General features: G+C 52.3%; 1 protein-coding gene across 4 annotated transcripts in view; it reads left to right on the top strand.

Annotated features, from left to right (window-relative positions):
* The window catches only part of TACC2 (transforming acidic coiled-coil containing protein 2), a 226948-nt gene extending 219298 nt beyond the window's left edge, over positions 1 to 7650 (top strand). For all 4 annotated transcript variants that reach the window (XM_058298235.2, XM_058298236.2, XM_071215642.1 and 1 more), the window contains 4 exons: positions 3118 to 3278; positions 3424 to 3530; positions 3761 to 3881; positions 7099 to 7650. In XM_058298235.2, the coding sequence (XP_058154218.1) occupies positions 3118 to 3278; positions 3424 to 3530; positions 3761 to 3881; positions 7099 to 7164 (455 nt within the window). In that variant the 3' untranslated portion in view covers positions 7165 to 7650. The remainder of the gene's footprint in view (positions 1 to 3117; positions 3279 to 3423; positions 3531 to 3760; positions 3882 to 7098) is intronic.
* The last annotated feature ends 11989 nt before the right edge of the window (positions 7651 to 19639 follow it).

Below are 19639 nucleotides of genomic sequence, written 5' to 3'. Positions count from 1 at the left end.
ATTGTAACCCTTGTATGCGTTTTATTTCTGTTTTTATTATTTTTGCTTCTGTGTATTTGCTGCATTGCCCACAGAGTTTAATGTTTAGCAGGCCAGAAAAACTCTCAGGGGCCTTGTTTTGTTGAGTCTAGAGCTTCTTTGGGTGAAGCCTGATTTCCTGATTTGAGGAGCCTAACTGCATTTGTATTTACAAAATGACTTGCAACAAAGTCTCGCCTCCCCGACTCCTGGGAAATGGGAAATTCTATTTTTAAAAGGGTTATGTCGCAAGGAAAGGAAATGTGAGGTAGGCACAGTCTGATCCAGAAAATCATGTTGACTTCCACTTGAGAAATGGCTCCATTTCCAAGCTGAGTGAGGGTCCATGTGACCTCAGATAACCCCAGAAAGTTTATCGTACCGAGCTCTGGGAACTAAGGAGGCGACTAAAATTCAGAGAATAGAAATTGGTATTTGGTTGCCGGCAACACTTTGAAACGCCCTTTCCTTTAGGGATCTAGATGTCAAGCGCAGATTGCTGATGACACCTGTTCCCGCTATAGAGCAAAAAATCCTCCCACTAATGCGCCACCACAGCACATCATCCTGCAGTTCAGGGCGATGATTATGGGGTGGCCTTAGGGAACGGGACACTGTTGTCGTGGCTCTCTGTTACGGGGCACTCTTAGCCGCTTCTCTCATTTAATCTTCCCAGCGGTGTCGTGAGATGAACACTGTTGTCCCATTTCAGGGGGGGAAGCTGCGACGCACAGAGGCTAAAGAACCTCCCCGGGGTCCCACAGCTGGATAGTGCCGGAGGCTGGATTCGAACCCTGGGCAGTCAGGCCCGGAGCCTGGCCTCTTAACTCCTGCCCCACACGGCTCTGGGGCCGCTGCTAGCTTTAGGAACTTTGAGGTCACAGAGGCACAGTCAGGGGACAGGAGAAACTTCCAGCCGGTGGTGGCAGAGTGTGGTCCGGGGACCGCCGGCACGAGCTTTGGGTGGGGTGCACCAGCCGAGGTTTAGAAGCGCTGGGTGCCTCGGTGCGGCTCACACAGGAACCACGGCCCTAGGCCAGTCCCCGGCGCTCAGGGAGGTCAGGACTTTTGAGCAAGTTCATGGCAGAACTGGAGTTAAAGCCCAGACGGTTATAGGCTCACCACACCCCAGCCTTCAGGCCTGACTGAGGTCAAGGACAAGCCTGACCTGGGTCCAGCAAGATGCCCGTCTGTCAGGAATCAAAGGGAAAAGGAAACAAAGTAACATCTCCCCACTGCTCAGGGAGCTGCATCCTTGGAAGAGGGTCACGTAGAGATGTGGTTACGAGCAAGGGCTTTGCGTTCTGGCACTGACAGGTCACTTAGCTTCCCAGACCCTCCATTTCACCATCTGCAAAATGGGGATAAGAAAACCTGCCCCTCGGTTGCTGGGAGGTTTCACTAATTCCTTCGTTCCACGGATGTGCGCTGAGAGCTCCCGTGTGCCAGGCACTTCCCCAGGCTCTGGGAGAGAGCAGGGACCAAAACCCTTAGGTCCCTGCCTTCGTGGAACGTGACATGGGGGGGCATGAGCAGCCAGCACACACCCCTTACAGTGACAAGGGGTGACGACTCTTGTGAAGGGAAGCGTTTCCCACGGGCGTCAGGGTGGGCACCTCTGGGGAGTTGGCATGGGATCGGGGACCTGAGTGAGTGAGGGTGGAACCATGGAGAGGTCTGGGTGGGAGCAGGAGCCCGCGTGGAACGCTGGAGGCCATGGGGGAGGTGGGCAGTGGAGCAGAGGAGAAGGCAGAGCAGAGCCTGTACGGGGCAAGGATCACGGTTTGTTTCCAAGAACAAGGACAACTGCAGGGCTCTGCGCAGAAGGGAGGGGGCCTGGTTTGTATTTTAGGAAGCCCAGCCCCGCTGCTGGGGGCTCTGAGTCGGGGGGCACAGCACTCAGGGCGCCTGGGCTGCTCCCATCATCCCGTTACCATGTCTAGGCACCTCCTGTCCTGCAGCCACCAGCCCCTGCCAGCGCACCCAGGGCTGACGGGCAGGCCCATCCCCCAGGGGTCCCGTGCCCAGAATGTGCTCCCCACTCTGCAGTTGCCCTGGCCCCCGACACTCAGAGCCAGGGGCTCCCACCCGAGTCAGGGATGGACCCACGCACAGGAGGCGGGTCGGCGGCCAAGGGCTGTTTTATGTCCTGTGGTCAGGACGCCTCTCCGTAAGCACAGAAAGGCTGTCCACGTCGTTTCTCGTGAGGTGGGGAGAGAGACAGGGCAGCCCTGCCTGAATCAGCCGCTGCGCCCTGAGCCAGGGCTTCCTTTCTTTTGTACTTCCTGAGAAGCCCACATCCTAGTTTGACAGAAATAGCCTTGTTTTTCCTGGCCTTGAGGCTCTCACTGTATCAAAAGGCAGCCAGTCTCTGCGCGAAATGGAATTAAGGGGAGACAGTTGTGTCAGCTTCGGGTTTCCGGAATGTGTGAAGGATGAGGCAGCCTCTTTCTCTTCCCCTGGCCGTGTATTTATTGTGATACTCAGGAAGGCTCACCCCTCACTGCCCGGATGAGGGATCCTTTTAATTTTGCCCCACCACAAAGCTCAGTAGTGGGGAGTAGATATAGCTCGAGTGGTTGAGCGCCTGCTTCCCATGTGTGAGTTCCCAGTTTCAATCCCCAGGACCTCCTAAAAAAAACAACAAAAAACAACTCTCATTGAGAAGCGGTTGTAGCTCAGTGGTTGAGCTCCTACTCCCCATGTACAAGGTCCTGAGTTCAATCCCCAGAACCTCTTTAAAACAAATAAAACCTGTGGATCTGTTGTGTTTTGTCACTGACCAAATAGAATCACTGAGGTCTCCAAAGTAGATTTTAAGGGGACTCACTGATCAGGTTAAGAGAAAAATGACTAATTTCCTTCCCCATCTGATACTGCACATGTCCAGGTCTGAGATGCTGGGGCCTTGGTTCACTCCTCACTTTAGAAATAGCCTGGGTGGGCTCTGGAGAATGGGTCCATCCCAAAGAAAAGCTGGGGTCCCAGGTTCCCCTTCCCCCACCCCATTAGCCTGCGTTGCCTGCAAGGCCTCCGCGGGGCCCTAAACCTGGTTCCTGTCCCATGGGCTCCATCGCTGCTCCCCTCCTCCCCTGCCAGAGGATGAGCAGAGGGAGAAGTCCGTCTCCCACCACACGGTCCAGCAGCTGGTCCTGGAGAAGGAGCAAGCCCTGGCCGACCTGAACTCCGTGGAGAAATCTCTGGCCGACCTTTTCAGGAGATACGAGAAGATGAAGGAGGTCCTGGAGGGATTCCGCAAGGTGCGTGTCTGTTTGGGGTGGTAGAGCAGGCGGCACAGGTTGGCATCCTCGCCAGCTGGGGAGTCCGACTTGGGTTCTATCTCTTGGGCTGCCCGCCCCTGGGCATCTCGTCCTGTGACCGCCACCCTGCCCTCTGTCGCGGCAGAATGAAGAGGTGCTGAAGAAGTGCGCGCAGGAGTACCTCTCCCGCGTGAAGAAGGAGGAGCAGAGGTACCAGGCGCTGAAGGTGCACGCAGAGGAGAAGCTGGACAGGTAAGGCCAGGCCCGCGAGGCGCTGCTCCCGGCAGCCCGGGCCGTTCCAGCGGCACCCCTGACGCTGGCTTGGAAGGACGCGTGGCCCGGGGCACTTCAGCCCGTGGTAGGGTGCGCTGGCAGCCTTCGTTGCGCTGAGGATGCAGGCTGTTGTAAAGCCCTGGGCCCGTCCCCCCGTCAGGTGGGAGCTCCAGCCAGGGGTGGCAAACCCTGAGCCCCCTTTCCCGCAGGGCCAACGCGGAGATTGCCCAGGTCCGAGGCAAGGCCCAGCAGGAGCAGGCCGCCTACCAGGCCAGCCTGCGCAAGGAGCAGCTGCGCGTGGACGCGCTGGAGAGAACGCTGGAGCAGAAGGTACTGGCAAAGGGTGGGTGTGCTCTGGGCCGGCGAGCGGGCCTGGGCTTCCCTGCGCTCACTGCCGCTCCCCGGTCAGGGCCAGCGCGGCAAAGTCACGCCTCTTGGGCTTATCCTGGCTCGACCGCTGGAAGATGCACTGTTCAAGCCCTGAGCCCAGCCCGCTGCCTGCCCTTCCTGTGTGCTGTTGCTGTTTTGCGCTCCTTTCTAGCTCTGGTCTAGGAAGGGTCATCGCATTGTCCGGCACTTGCACGCTCCCGACCTTCGGCAGGGGTGGAGGGGCCCTTCGTGGCAGATGAGCAGCAGCGGCCGGTGTGGCTCCCAGACGTCCTCTGCAGGCCAAGAGCCACGCAGCCGAGCGCAGGGTCCCTCCTCCTGGGCCTGTAGCCAGCCAGGCCCGGCATGACTGTGTGTGGGCCAAGGAGGGGGCTGGACAAGCAGGACAAGTTTCTGCATTGATCAGGCCCCAATTTCCACTTCATCTGAACGATGTGGGGTTAAGAGCCCTGGGACCCGGACACCCTGCCTCACACTTCTCAGCTTCTAGATTTGTGAGTGAAAGGATTAAACCCGACAGCCTTAAAGATTCCCTCTAGTCCTGAAAAATACAGCATTCTCGTGGTCTCTGAGGCTCCCTGAGGTCCAGGTGTAGTAGTAATTCAGCCTCCACTTGACGTGTCTTAGAGTATGTACCCATTCGTCCACAATCCAATCAACTAGAAAGTTCACATTACCAGATTACTACTTTCATTCTTTACCCTTTCCTCTTAGGATGAAAAAGATACATGGCTACCAGACAGGTCAATAGCAGAGATTGCATTTTGAAAAGAAAGCTCTGCCTGTTCAACACCTGTATTTTCTGGGCTCTGATCATTGGAACACAAAATTCTTATGACACTAAATCTCAAAAGGAATGAGATGATCACATGAGTTCTTCTCTAAAGGACCCTAAGTGATACAGGGGACAGGCCTGTTTGAAAGGGATTCAGAACCACGAGTCACCCAGGCAGTTCTTATGAAGGCGGTAGGCATTTTGCCAAGTTGGGGCTTTTTCAGGCTTTGGCACAGTGAGCTAAGCTCCGTGCTAGGGTGGTTTGCTTTCCTGTGGCTGATGGTGCCACGATGGAGCTTGGAGAACCTCCAGGAATTTAGCGCTAATGGGTTGGCTAGTGCCTCTCTCAGCCATCAGTCGCCGGACATTATTTTTTTTTTTTTAATGTATTTTTATTACAGAAGTTGTGAACTTATGAAACAATCATGCACATGTGTAGAATTCACATACAACACTCCTTCCCAACACACCACACTGCTGTGGAACATTAGTTACAGATTATGAGATAATATCAGAATATTACCGCAAACTATGGTCCGCAGCATACATTTGGCGTATTTTTTTCCATACCCCCAATTATTAACACAGTACATCTTTGGAATTGATGTGAGAATATTACAGTACTGCTGTTGACTCTAGCCCATGGGTTACATTAATTGTATTTTTCCCATGCTTCTCCACATTCCCACCACCCTGCAGTTGTGATGTACACCCATTCTAGTTCGCAGAACGGCGTTCTTGCGATTGTACTATTAACCACAATTCTTATCCACTGGGTTCACTGTGTTATTCAGTCCCTAGATTATTCTCTAGCTTTCTTTCAATTGACAGTTATATCCCTAAACTACCCTTTTCAGCCATGATTGCATTTAAAAGCCAGCTGCTACTAACTATAATGTGCCAAACATAATTTTTAATTAGTAAAACAGCAAAGTGTATGGGAATGCAAGTTGGCCTGAATTTGCATTCCAGGCTTGCCTCCGCTTTCTCACTGTGTGACCTTAAGTACAATGCTTAGCCCTTCTGAGCCTCAGTTTCCTCACTGAAAAATGGAGCTGATAACAACCTCCTTTCAGGGACTCTTATGAGAACTAGTGAGTCCACCCTGCTTGGTGTGCTTAGCTCAGTGACCAGCCCATTGCGAGCATTCCAGAAAGGCAGATGATGAGCCGTGAGCAGCAGCCGCTGCAGCAGCAGTGATAGTAGGAGTAGCAGGAAGTGCTGCAGCTGGTTCAGAACCCATCCCACCCTCCAGCAGACCCAGGAAATGTCCTGGGGCTGGGGGCTGGCGGCCGCTGGACCTGCAGGTGACTACTGAGTTTCTTCTCCGCTGCTCAGGGCTGGTTCTCTCAAGTGCGGGCACAGGGATTAGTGGCACCACGGGCACAGAAACGCAGCAGGGCGGGGACTTGCTGTGGGCTGGAACATGCCCCAGGAGGTTCTACTTCCCAGGGAAGGTTCTCAGTACAGGGCCCAGGATGAGGCTGTAAGACTCATTTCCCAGGACCTTGAGGAAGAGCTGGCCGCAAAATGAAGCCTTGGATGCCTGAAAGATCTCGCCCGTTGGAGGCTGATCGGGCTCTAGGAGAGCGGTTGGGACCAGGGCCTAATGGCTGCCCTGCAGCACAGGGGCTCAGCATCCAACCCATCCAAGCATAAAGGCGCACCAGCCTTAGCGGGGAATTGCCCCGCTTCATCCCCTTTCTTGGAGAATGGAAAGTGTTGGAGGATCTTCTGTGCTAGACAAACATCTGGTTAACTCCCCTTAACTGGGCTGCAGAGGACAGACAAGGCACTTGAGCTTCAGTGGGTGTGGAAACAACGTGGGGGTCTCTGCCACCATCCCTCTCTGCCCCACCACCCGTTGTCTCCTCAGCACCTCCTAACCTGGTATCCTCAGCGTGCCTCTGGCCTCACTCCACAGGGTGGAGTCGTGCTGGCGGTCCCCATCCGAGGAGAATGGCTTAAACCCTCTGCGGTATTCCTTAGAGCAGCCGCCAAACAGCTCATCCTTTTGTGTCCAGATCCTTCCGAGGCAAATAAAGGGAAGGAACCAGTACTAGCTAAGCCCCTCCTGTGTGCTGGTCACTGTGCGAGGGAGCTTTACATTTCTCATTTAATTCTCTGAGACATGCATTTGTTTCCACGAGGAAACAGATAAGGAAACTGAGGCACAGAGAGGTTTGTAACTTGCCCAAGATGATGCAGGGAGAGCTGGGCCGTACACTCGGGTTGTCTGGCTTGCAGCCATTTCTCTTGTGGCTTTCGATAATTGGGGGGACCGAGAGGCCTGGCGGAGCCCATCCGCAAGGGACCCGTGACGACGGCCATTCTCTTTGGATTGATTTCCAACACCAGCAACTTCTTTCTTGTGCTCACTTCTAGAATAAAGAGATAGAAGAACTCACCAAGATTTGTGATGAACTGATTGCCAAAATGGGGAAAAGCTAACTTTGAACCAAACGTTGGGACTTGACCATTGCGTGCAATATGACGTCGGCACACTGCTGTCCTTCCAGTTCCGTGGACAGGTTCTTTTTTCACTTTTTCGTATGCACTACTGTATTTCCTTTCTAAATAAAGTTGATTTGATTGTATGCAGTACTGAGAGACTATCAGAATTTCTTGCTATTGGTTTGCATTTTCCTAATATAATTCATAGCAAGTTGACCTCAGAGTTCCTGTATCAGGGAGATTGTTTGATTCTCTAATAAAAGACAAATTGCTGACCTTGGCCTTGCCCTTTGTACCTGAGTTCCCAGGGTAAGCAGCTTTTGGATTTAATATGAACATGTACAGCTTGCACAGGGACTCTTGCCTTAAGGAGTGTAAACTTGATCTGCATTTGCTGATTTGTTAAAAAAATAAAAATTAAAAAAAAAGAAAATGCATGTTTCAAATAAAATTCTCTATTGTAAATAAATTTTTTTCTTTGGATCTTGGCAATAAGGATGACTATGTTTTATTTTCTGGGAAGGGTTGAGTCTTTTCTCGCCTTTGCTAAATAATACCAGATTTCGCCTTTAAGCTTTTCTCTGTCTTGGTTCATTTCTCTGCCCATAGATTTAAATAGCATTTTCTTTGTTATTGTGGTTGGGTTTATAAGATGAAGCCAATGAGAAAAACTGACTTACTACTTAAATAATTAAGTGTATATATTGATTTTGTTTTTACAAAGCCCCTTTGACTTCAAGGGGAGAAATCTAGTTCCCTTTATTGGCTCGAGGAAGTAGCTTCCTCTGCCCAGTCCCTTCACAGGTGACTGTCAGCCAGGAACCACTATCCATTCCCCTCGAAAGGATTAGGAAAGGGCAAGCAGTTTCCAGTGAATGACAGGTAATTAAGCCACTTCTGAGCTGGAACTAGCAACGGTTCTGCCATTAGAGTCCCTTAAATGCTCCTGATTTGCTCGGGGACCCTGGTTGAAGAGTGGGTTGGGGCAGTGGGAGGTGGTGTTGGGGAGGTATATTGTCTCCTGGGACTGCTGGAACAAATGGCTGCAGACATGCACCTTGAAACAGCACAAGTGTATTCTGCACGGTTCTGAAGGCCAGAAGTCCCAGGTGGCCATGTCAGCAGGCCTGCTTCCCCCAGGCTCCGAGGGGCGTCTTCCGTGGCTCTGTCCCAGCTGCTGGCTCTCCTCGGCCTTCCCTGGCTGGGTGCGTCATCACTCCAGGGTCTGGCTTCATCTTCACGGGGACTTCAACTCTGTTTCAAATCTCCCTCCCTTTTCTTTCCCGAGGACACCAGTCATCGGATTTCAGGGTCACCCTAAATCCAGGATGGTCTTGCCTTGAGGTCTTCCAATGCCACAGCATCTGCGAGGGCCCCATTTCCAAATTACGCCACGGCCACTCGTCCCAGGGGCAGGGTTTGGACATGTCTTTGGGGTGCACACTGTGTGCGATGAGGTGTGAGGTGGGTGTTAGAAGCACGGAAACCTGGTGGCCCTGGGCCCATCTGCTCACTTCCCCCCAGACCCAGGGTTCTGCCTGCTCTCCGCACAGTGGGCCACCTGGGCCGCCTCAGCTGGGGGGGAGGGCAAGGTGGGGGAGCGGGTCCTCTCCTGTGACTCCAAGGTGGTTGAAGCTCAGCCACACCAGGTGGCACTGGGGAGAAGAAGAGGCCAACGCTGTCAGCCTGGCAGTCCATTCCGTGGGACTGGGCAGCACCCTTTGGGCTTTGTGGGCTGGCTGGTTTCGTGTCTGCACACTTGGGTTCTATCCAGCAGAGTCTGCCTCTCTGGGAGGAAAGCCCAATCCCTGCCCCACTGTCACCCTCACCTGACAGGGACCCTAAACCTCCCATTGCCCGGCAACCTCTGCTTTCTTATTATTCAAGTAAAACACCTCCATCGCTAAAATATTAGGATCCAGGGAAGGGAAAAAACCTCACCCATAATCCCAGAAGCAAGAGATGATAACAATGTTTTATGTTTAGTTTTCTATACTTCTCAGTATATGAAATCTTTTCTTCCTCCTTCCTTCCTTTTGTTTATGAAAAACAGGAGTGTTTGGAGTTACACAGTGACACACCTGTGGTTGCCCTGCTACCAGTTGGTAAACTCTTTTTAATACTGTGATCACAATGTTATGGGAAACTTTTATATCAATAAAGAGATCTCCATCATTGTTTTGAATGGCTGCATATCTTTCGGTACCCAAAATTTATTTAACTGATACCCCATTGATGGCTATTCATATTGTATTCACTGTTTTGCCCTCTTTAGGCTGCAGTGAAGATCCTTATGCATATATATTAGAAAATGTTATTTCCTTAGGCAGAATTCCTACAAATGCATACCCTGGAACAAAGTTGTCACTGCCCTCTAGCCGAAGGCCACGAGGAACACACCTGTGGATGAACAAGTTGCAGAGAGAGAAGGCACACCATCTAGCCTGGGCGCCTCTAGTAAGGGCGCCTTAGAGAGGGTGCGCTAGAGGGCTTGGTCTGGGGTTAGGAGGCTTGGCGAGGGTTTGAGGAAGGAGCAGAGCTTTCCTTCATCGTGGATACTGTCAGGAAGCAGCGGCAGTTCTTTGACCAGGTATCTTAACAGGTTTTCTCTAGGAGGGGAAGACTCAGTAAGGCTCAAGCTGCCCTTGGTTAAAAACAAACCAACGCAGCAGTCACTCATATTGGCCTGGAGAGGGGGCTCTTTGGCCGTTTTTGCTGTCTGGAGAATGCTCATGTTCTGTGTTCAGCTGTAATTGTGGAGTGATGGTGTTTTCTTCTGGATGTTGATGCCCTGAAATTGTGTCCGACAGGAGGGCCCCAGGCCCGGCTGTGAGCACCCAACCAGCTCCCGGAAGTCAGGGCGGCTTGTCCCCTTCTCCAAGGGCATGTGCACTTTTAAGGTTTGGAAAGACCCCCCCAAAGTAGCTCCCCACTGAGGTTCGACGGGAAATGCCACCCCCACCCCCACCACTCAACTGCGCACAGCCTCCGTGAGGCAGCTGAGTTCAGGGACAGGGAAGGTGAGCTGCAGCTGAAACCTGGCAGAAAACAGCCCGCCAGGCACGTGCTCGCGAAACCGTGCCCGGAAACCCCCAGCGGGAGAGGTCACGGCCAAGAATATAGCCTGAAAGGCCCTGAGACCCCGACCAGGGATGCCCTGCGGAATGAGAATCCGATCAGGGTCAGTGACCTTCAGAAGGGCTCCCCATTGGCCCGCTGGAGACTGACAGGTGGGGCAGCCACTCAGAACATGGAGACCTGGGCCCGCCCCACACGAGGAGGGGAGGGATGAGGCGGGGCTAAGCGAAGCCCAGGCCGCTCCGTCCGCGAGCGCAGCCGCCCGCAGGTGCGGGCTTCTGTTCCTTCCTCCCGTTCCTCGATAAACTCGTCACCGGCCCAGCTAAACCAGCGTGTTCTTAAATTCCTTTATGTAACATAGCTAGGACCCTAGAGAAGCCCAGCACCCCGACTTCGTCGGTACTTACGCCCTCCGGGATACTGATCCGGCCCTGTCTGCGCATCAGCCCCGTCTAGCTGGGGGACGCACCCCCAGCCTGCGAGGCCCACCTCCAGGCCCAGCGGCCACCGCCCCAGCCTCGCCCGGGCTGGTGGCGCTCTCGCTGTGATGCTGCAGGAAGCAGCATGGGTTGGGTCACTGGGTGGCTGGTCAGCTCGCTCTGCTCTGATACCCAGAGGTGTGTGTCCCACTCCCCTGGCTTCTCCCTTGAAACCTCTAAGGACCATCTCAAGGTGAGATGAGGAGGGTCCCCACCGAGCAGAAGTGACTACAGCCCTTCTCTCCTCGGGCCATTCGGTGAGGGAAGCCCACCCTCCCAGCGCCTAGAGGCAGCAGGAACCACCAGTGAAGAACCTGACCATGGGGTCCCAGTCCACCTTCTGGCTGTGTGACTATGGGGAGGCACTTGCCCTCTCTGGACCCAAGTCTGCTCATCTGACCCAGCGACTTCATGGCACCCACCTTTAGGGCCGTGGTGAGGGTGGACACTTTATGCTGGGCTGTGCCTGGCCTCCAGGGTGCCGGTCAGCCATGTTTCCACCCACACTCACCTCATATAATGCCATATATGTTTGCAAAGATTTCCACACATGACATATTTTACTTTGCTGGGTGAGTGGGAGGGGCACAAGAAGCAAGTGCCTGGCTGCGGACCCAAAGCTCCCCTGGCAAGCAGCGTTCTTCACCTCCGAGATCCTCAGGAGCTGCGGTTTGCCAAGTGGGTAAGATCTCGAGCTTCTAACATCTTTTTTTTCTTTCTGCTCAGCATTTCCTTGGGGCTTTCAAGTTAAGCTGGCTTTACTGAGATACCGAGTCTCCCCTGGGAGTGCCGAGAGCAGTTGCTCATTTCACTTAATCCTCATGACGTCGGGAGGCACTGGATTCCTCTAGGGTCTTGGCTTAGTTGCGTAAAAGAATTTAAGAACATGCTGATTTAATTAGGCCAGTAAAAAGAGCTTCCTGAGAAGTGGGGGAGAAGATGCAGATGCGGGCTCCCCCCAGGCAGGCAGGCGCCCTGGCTTGGGGGGCTGCCCCTATTAGGCCTCCGTGCCCTCCTCCCCTTTCTGACGGGGGAGCCCGCCGTTTGCTGCCCTGGCTGGTTGCCCCACCTGTTGGCTCTCAGGCGCCAGTGGCGAGGCCTTTGGCTTGGAGTTATCCGGGCCTCCCCTGGACCCCGGGAGAGTTCCAAATGGACCTCGCGGCCAGGGTCTCCGTGGGGTCTTTCCGGCTTTGCTCTTAGTAGCAGCCTTCCCTCGGGGTTCCGACAGGGTCATGGCCACGTTCTCGGTCGGCTCCCAGCTGTGGCTCATCTCCCCTCTTTTCCCTCCACTAACCTGCCTCACGTGGCCCTGGAAGACGCTGGGATCTCTTAGCAAAGCCGCTCAGCTCTCCACAATCCCCACTTGAAAAAGCTGAGGAGAGCAGGGCGGGCGGGGCGGATGTGCTCGCGGGTGCCAGGGAATATTGGCGGGAAGGAGGACCCCCAGGGGAACACTGTCTCATCCTGGCCTTGAAATCATCTGGTGAAATGGAAAGGATTTTATTTCCACTTTACAAGCAGGAAACGGAAGCTCAGAAAGGTTGAAAGTCTTGCCTGAGTCACACAGCTGGGAAACGAGATGGCCAGGGTTCAATCCGGGGCTTTGTAGTTGCAAGGCTGGCGGCCTTCGGGGGCCTGGCTAACAGTGTCCTTTACGTGGAGGTCGGAGAGGGGGTGGTGGGAGAGAAGGCACAGTGTAGTCCTAGAAAAACCCAGGAGAGCTTAAATATTACGGCATTGTACTGAACATTTGTAACCGGGGCTTAAGAATTAATAAATAATTAGTATTACTGAATCATTGTATAGATGCCTTTTTACTTCAGTAAACTATAAAATGGCTAAAAGTTGATATCTGAAATTACTGAAACTGGCTAGACTGACTTCGCTCTTTGTATATAGCCACTTCTCTAAAATCCTGCCATCATAATGATTATTCCAGGCAGATCTTACCTTTGTATGTGGATGTTTCTGTTGAATGGGTGACCACTCCACCTTCCTCCATTTGATACCCACGTGAAAAATCTTGTAGCTGACCTTTTTTTAAAATGTATTAAATTATCTTTTTTTTTTTTAAGATACATAGTTCACAAAAAATGTTACATTAAAAAATATGAGGTTCCCTCATACCCCACACCCCACTCCCCCCCACACTCCTCCCACATCAACAATCTCTTTCATCATTGTGGTACATTCATTGCATTTGGTGAATACATTTTGGAGCACTGCTGCATTGCATGGATTATAGTTTACATTGTAGTTTACACTCTTCCCCAGTACATTCAGTGGGTTATGGCAGGATAGATAATGTCCAGCATCTGTCCCTGCAATATCATTTAGGGCAACTCTGAGTCCCGAAAATGCCCCCACATCTCATCTCTTCTTCCCTCTCCCTGCCCTCAGCAACTACCATTGCCACTTTCTCCAGATCAATGCTATAGTTTCTTCCACTATAGTAACAATAGTTCTATAGCAAAATACCAGTAAATTCACTCTAATCCATATTGTATTCCTCCATCCTGTGGATCCTGGGTTGGTGATGTCCGCTCTACCTCTAAATAAAGAGGGGGCTTAGATTCCACATGGATAATGGATGTGATTCTCCTGCTTGGAGTCATAGGCACTCTTGGTTTCCTGGTGTGGTGACTGACCATCTTCACCTCCCTGTTAGCTCACCTGGGTAAGTCCAATGAACCAGAGAGTAGGAGTTGCAACTCTGCTGAGGCTCAGGGCCCAGCTGGCACATGGCCAGTCCAGAGATTCAAGTCTCCAGGTGCCCACCACAGGTTCAATAAAAGTGACAGAAGTGGCATGTGTAGAAAGGTCATGTCTGAGTCCAACTCCATCACACTCAGGAACACAAATTCCAAAGTAGGGCTCACTGATAAGGCACTGAACTCCAGAGCCAACTGCCATGACCATAGAACCTGTGTGTCTCCATAGCCCTCAGAAGCACCAGTATCTGGGGTTGTATCTACTTTGGCTGTCTCTGGGATCCTGCTGAGGCATGCATAAGCACAACCCCTCTGATGACCTCCTGACTATTTTTGGAAGACTCTTAACCATATAAACTCATTTGTCTTTTCCATTTCCCCCTTTTATTCAAGGACTTTTTCTAGTTGCATCACTACTTAGTGATTGATAGTAATCCCTTGGTGCCAGGGAGGTTCATCCCCAGGAGTCATGCCCCATGCTGGGTTTGGCTTAGAGAGTGGCCACATTTGAGCAATATGGAGGCTCTCAGGAGGTAACTCTTAGGCACCCTGCAGCTCTAGGCCTAGTTGAAATTTCAGGCACACAGGCTCATAAGCATAGTCATCAGTATCAAGAGCTCATCATTGGAGCATCCGTCTTCACTAGTCTTTGCTCTTGCACTTGGACTTTTGTTTTCAGTATCCCCCTCTCCCAGATAATTGATCTCTGATAATTGCAACTTTGTAACTCACCCAGTTTGGTGCCCACCCCCCATCCTGTTCAGCCCCTTAATGTGTATTAATGAAAGAACCTGTACAAAGTTCACCCCAGTTATTCCCTAGCACCCTGCTGTTACAAAATATTAGAATTTCTGCAGATGAGAGAGGCTGGTTTGAGATTGCACATCCCTGGTCTCCCACTGATCAATAAAGCTACTCTCCCCTCGTAGCCTAGTTCAGTGTGCTGTTCACTCTGCCACACGGAGAAAGGAACCCAGCCGAGGACCACCAGCCCCCTTCCGGCCCCTCTTCAGGGAGAGGAAGTGCACCTCAAGCAGCTGCCTCAGGTCCTTAGGTCCACTCTTCAATTAGTCTCATCTGTGGCCCTGCTGTTAAGTCTGAGTTTGGCTCCCCTCTTGTTTTATGCACTATTTCTTTAAAATGCTCCTTGTTTTGTGAATGGCAACAGCAGTGGGGCTCACAGTGAAGTTGATGCCAGCACTTTGCTCTTTCTCCTCTTTGCTTGTTTCCCACAGGCAGTGGGCACCCCCCCAGGCTGGCAGCACTGGGCCGGGCAGGGCTGCCTCAAACCAGAACCTCCTGCTGTCTGTGTTTTCTGGGCTTGAATAACAGGGGCAGAATCTGGAGAATTCTCCTGTCCCTCTTTTGGGTTTATTAGGAGCTGGGAAAAGCAACTTGGAGATCCAAAGGAGCAGGAATCTGCCAAAACCCAGACTCAGTGGCCCCTGGAAGCCCTGGGAGGTGTTGTCCCTGCACCCCCTCCAGCCTCCCTTCCCCCATGGCCTCTCTACGTGGTGACCAGGCTGGGCCAGTCACTCCTTAGCAGGCCCTGAGCCCCCCACTCCAGCTGCACACGCGCTGGAACGCTCACCCCCACCCCATCGTCTCATAACTCAGCTAATTCCTCTTCCATTTTCCTCCAACACCTAGTGTGAACATGGCTCACAAATATTTGCTTCGGTGAGTGAGTGAAGCAAGCCAGCGGTCAGCAGCTGTCATCGCCACCCTCCCAGCCCAGACACCCCAACCCAGAGGCCTTGGAATGGAAGGCCCTCGCGGGTGGGGTGCGGGGGTGGGGACTTGCTATAAACTTTGTTTTGCAGGTGAGAACACACAAAGCCCAGGGCCAGAGAAGGACTTTCCCCAGGTCACATGGGAAGTTCCTGGCTGGGGTCTAGCTCAAGGCAGTGCTCCTTTCTTACGGTTGAGCCCACCCCCCACTTGCCACATAGAACCGGGTTCAAGGGCACGACCCCCCGTGCCTGTCTCCTGCGCCTCCGCCAGAGGCTCGGTCTGAAGGCAGCATGCCAGCAAGCACAGAGCCCCCTGCCCTGGGGCTGCCTCTGAGTGAGCCGGCCACCTGGTCCTGCCCCTCTCCACACCTGCTTGGAGGCCACCACTCTCCAAATGCCCAGCCCAGGGGCTCTGGTCTACACCGCGCACCGAGGAGGTCAAGGCCATCCCCAGGTCTCCCGCTAGTCCGTGCCAGACCCAGGGCAGGAATCGGGGCCTCTGCTCGAGGGGAGATGGAGGCAGCTGAAATGGGCTCCCTGGGAAGGCAGGGCGCTCCTTGCCCTGATGGTGTTCAAGAGGATGACAGCATCCCGCTGCCAGCCCCTGTAATGGTGACCTGGAGTTGAGTCTGCTGAGGATCTGTGCTCAGTGGCGTTTGGTGCTTGGGTCACTGCAGGCCTTTGCTCTTGGGGTGTCTCACCTGCTGGGCCGCTCCAGGGGCCAGGCTACAGGCCTGGCTTCTGCACATCCCAGCCCTGGACACACCCGGACAGAGGCTTCAGGGAAAGGTGCTGGATGTTTCCATCTGTTTGTATTGGTTGTCTTTGACTTTGGCTAAAAGCTCAGCTCCCAAGAGCCCCACGGGGGAGGTCTGAGCAGGGGGCCTTGGGGGTGGGCTGAGGGCCCCAGGCCCCTGAGCTCAGACCCTGTGGGGCAATGGCCCCAGCCAAGGCCGGGGGTCCTGCTTTGGGGCAGCTGGAGAGTGGCACCTACAGCCCAGGGACGGCTGTCTGGGAAGAGGAGGAGAGGGCGCAGCTTAGAGCAAGCGTGCCCGCTTGTGCACAGGCACTGTTCCCGCCCCGGCACACCCTGTGTTCCCGGCCCTGGCCTAGGAGGGAAGCAGTGGACCCACACGCAGAGGCTGGAGAAGAGCAAAAGCACAGAGCCCTCTGCAGGTGCGTCTCAGAGGCGGGGACGTTGCCGACAACAGGTCACCACGTGCTGTCAGAGCAGCGTGCCCAGGGCTGAAGGAAGCCAGGAAATGACTGAGGACCTGGACATACCCTGGACATCCGACTCGAGGGGCTGCTTAATCGTGATCCGCCTCCACACCAAGGAATAGCGTCGCTGCAGACACTCAAGGTGGCATGTAAATGTCAGGTTAAAAAAGTAAGCATCGTAGGACCCTGCTTTTAAAAAGGTGTGTAGATGGATAACAAAATATTGGATACACTATTGATAGTAGTTCATTTTGGCTATGAAATTCAAATTTTTATCGTCAAATATTTTACTCTGGATTTATGCCTATGAACAAACGTGTTATACTTGGTAAAGAAATCCAACAATGATACTTAGTTTTTTAATGTGTGCGTGGGGTCACAGGCCTCCCCCAGGTGCGTGGGCTCTGCTTGGGATATGTGGCCCCTGCAGCAGACTGTCGGGGCCACTCTCTGCCTAGTGCACCCAAGAGCCTGGGGAGGGCGACCTTGACCTGGGGCTCCAATTCCCCCCGCTCCTTGCTTCTTGTCCCATCAGGTTCTCCTCCATGCACACCCCTTCCCCACCTCCCCTCCCCTCTCCAGAAGAGCCAGGTTGAAAGGTGTGGCAGTTTGAGATTATTTATGAATTCCAAAAAGAGATTATGTTTGTAAACTAATTTGTTCTTCTGAGTGTGATACCCTTTGATTGTATTAGATTCAGCTGAGGTATCTTTGATTACATTATGTTTAGATTAGGGCTTTTACCATGTTGTAGCAGTTTGATATTATTAATTGATAATTCCAAAAAGAAATATTGTTTTAAGTTTGTAAACTTTTTTCCTCTGGGCATATTAGAGTGTATTGAATTCAGAGGTTTTACTTTTCCTTGACTAAATAATGATTAAGGCTTTGATTGGGCCATGTCAGTAGTACATTGAGTTCTTGCCCCCTTGGTGGGTGGGGACTCACAGAAAAACCCACACTGCAGAGAAGAGCATTGAAGTTTTGAGCTGGAGCCCAGGAAGTAAACACATAGAGGAGCAGAGCAGCTGAGCCCTGAGAGAACTGAGCCCTGGGGAGAGAGACAGAGACAGTTGACCAATAGTCTACTGCTAACCTTGTGGAGCAAGGCAAAGTCTAGAGAGCCTCACAATCTATAGCTGACCTTGTAGAGAAAGCAGAGGAGCTGAGCTCAGAGAGAAATGAACTCCAGGAAGAGAGAAACCCAGGAAGCCTGAACCCTGGCCGGTGTCAGCAGCCATCTCACGCCAACACATGGCAAAAGACTTTGGTGAGGGAAGTAGCTTATGCTTTATGGCCTGGTAATGGTAAGCTTCTACCCCAAATACATACCCTTAATAAAAGCCAGCCAATTTCTGGTATTTTGTGTTAGCACCCCTTTGGCTGACCAATACACATGTCACTGAGTCCCCGCCCCCTTGGTGGGCTATATACATGGACAGTCAATCAAAAACATGAAAGCAGATATGCAAGAAAAGAGAGAGCTCCATAGACATGGAAGAGGATCCTGCAGCGCCAGGAAGAGAGATGAACTATTTGCCTGAGAGTTTACAGTTGACCTAGTAAAGAGAACAGAGTGGCTGAGCCAGGAGAGAAATAAGCCCCAGGAAAAGAGACAGGCCCTATGCCAGCCTACAGCTAAGATTGGAAGAAACTGGGACCATGGAGCCTTTAGAGGGAAGAGGAAGGCTGAACCCTCACAGCTGTGACCACCAACTTGCTTTTAACGCGTGGCAACAGAATTTGGTAAGGAAGTAGCCTTGAGTTGGATTCTTTAAGGCCTTGTAACTGTAAGCTTTTACCCCAAATAAATACCCTTTATAAAGGCCAACAGATTTCTGGTACTTTCATCAGCACCCCTTGGGCTGACTAATATAAGAGGTGACAGTGAAATTATTTGATCCCACTTGAAATCCTGACTGGCAGTAAGCTGCAGCTGCCGCTGCTACCACTGAGCCCCAATACCCGAGCACCAGTTGCTTCCCCAGCCAGGTGGCGACTCTTAGGGCCAGCTGTGAGCTACCGCTAAACTCCTTCCCATTTCACTCCCAAACCCCACACCCGAATTTACAAACCCAGAGACATTGCTCTAAACACAAATATACTCTTGGAGGCTACTTTCTGCCAATGAGAGCTCCAAACACACACTCACACACATGGATGCAGTTGCAAATGAGAACAAATGTAGTTGGGTACGCACACCAGGACCAGGACCCATGCACAAGCAGACTACTCACACATGCACACTCACACATGCACATGCACAGAGCCCATCCATGTGCAGAGGCGGGGGACTGTTAGGGACGGGTACATCTGGCTCAAGAGCCATTTGTTGGGCACTTTCTAAGGGCCCCGTTTGGCTGTGAACTCTGTAGGGATGCAGCAGTGGGTAAACCACTATTCAGCAAAACAAATAGGGGGTCAGCAGAGGTAGAATCTCAGACGGAAGACCAAGGAGGGAGGCAAATTCAGGAGTGCCTCCCATTTAGAGTTTCTGAAGCACAACTGCAAGAGGGCAGAGCAGCGACGCTTCCTATTTTACTCTGTAGTTGACATGACTCAGGAGATGCTGCCAGTGAAGGCCCTGCCAGCACCGTCCTCAGGACTTGGGAGCAGCTGACATGCAGGGTAGGGCTCTGCCACTGGAGCCAGCAGTTTGCTTCTCTGTGCCTTTTATGTCTCCCCAGAACATCCTTTTTTGAGGGAGTATAGTGGCTTGAAACTACCCTCAGAAAGTCATGTTCTTACTGCTAATCCTTCCCTGTGGGTGTAAACTTATTGTAAGTAGGGCCTTTTCATTAGGTTACTTCGATTAAGGCATGGCCCAGGATGGGTCTTAATCCTCTTTCTGGAGTCCTTTGTAAGAGAATGAAATTCAGACACAGAGAAAGCCTTAGAAGCCAGAAGCTGAAAGTAACATAACCCAGAAAAGAAAAGAGAGCCTAGGAGATCCTTGCCATGTTACAGGAGTACAGAATCACCAGCAGCCAGTCTTCAGGGAGAAAGCATTGCCTGATGATGCCTTGGTTTGGATGTTTTTCTCAGCCTTGAAACTTTAAGCTTATAAAATAATAAATCCCTCTGTTAAAAGCCACCCCATTTTATGGTATCTGCTTTCAGCATCCCAGCAAACTGGAACAGGGAGCCACAGCGGTCAGCTGCTGCACTTGACCCCAGGTTCCTGTTACACTAAGTAGCCTTGCTGTGAGCCCTGGGGTGCTGGTCTGGGACCTCGATCAGGCAAGGTTCC

This window comes from Dasypus novemcinctus, chromosome 6, assembly GCF_030445035.2.
Source record: "Dasypus novemcinctus isolate mDasNov1 chromosome 6, mDasNov1.1.hap2, whole genome shotgun sequence".
Classification (NCBI taxonomy): domain Eukaryota; kingdom Metazoa; phylum Chordata; class Mammalia; order Cingulata; family Dasypodidae; genus Dasypus; species Dasypus novemcinctus.
The sequence above is the reverse complement of the archived record's forward strand: the minus strand, read 5'-3'. Positions and strand labels throughout refer to the sequence as shown.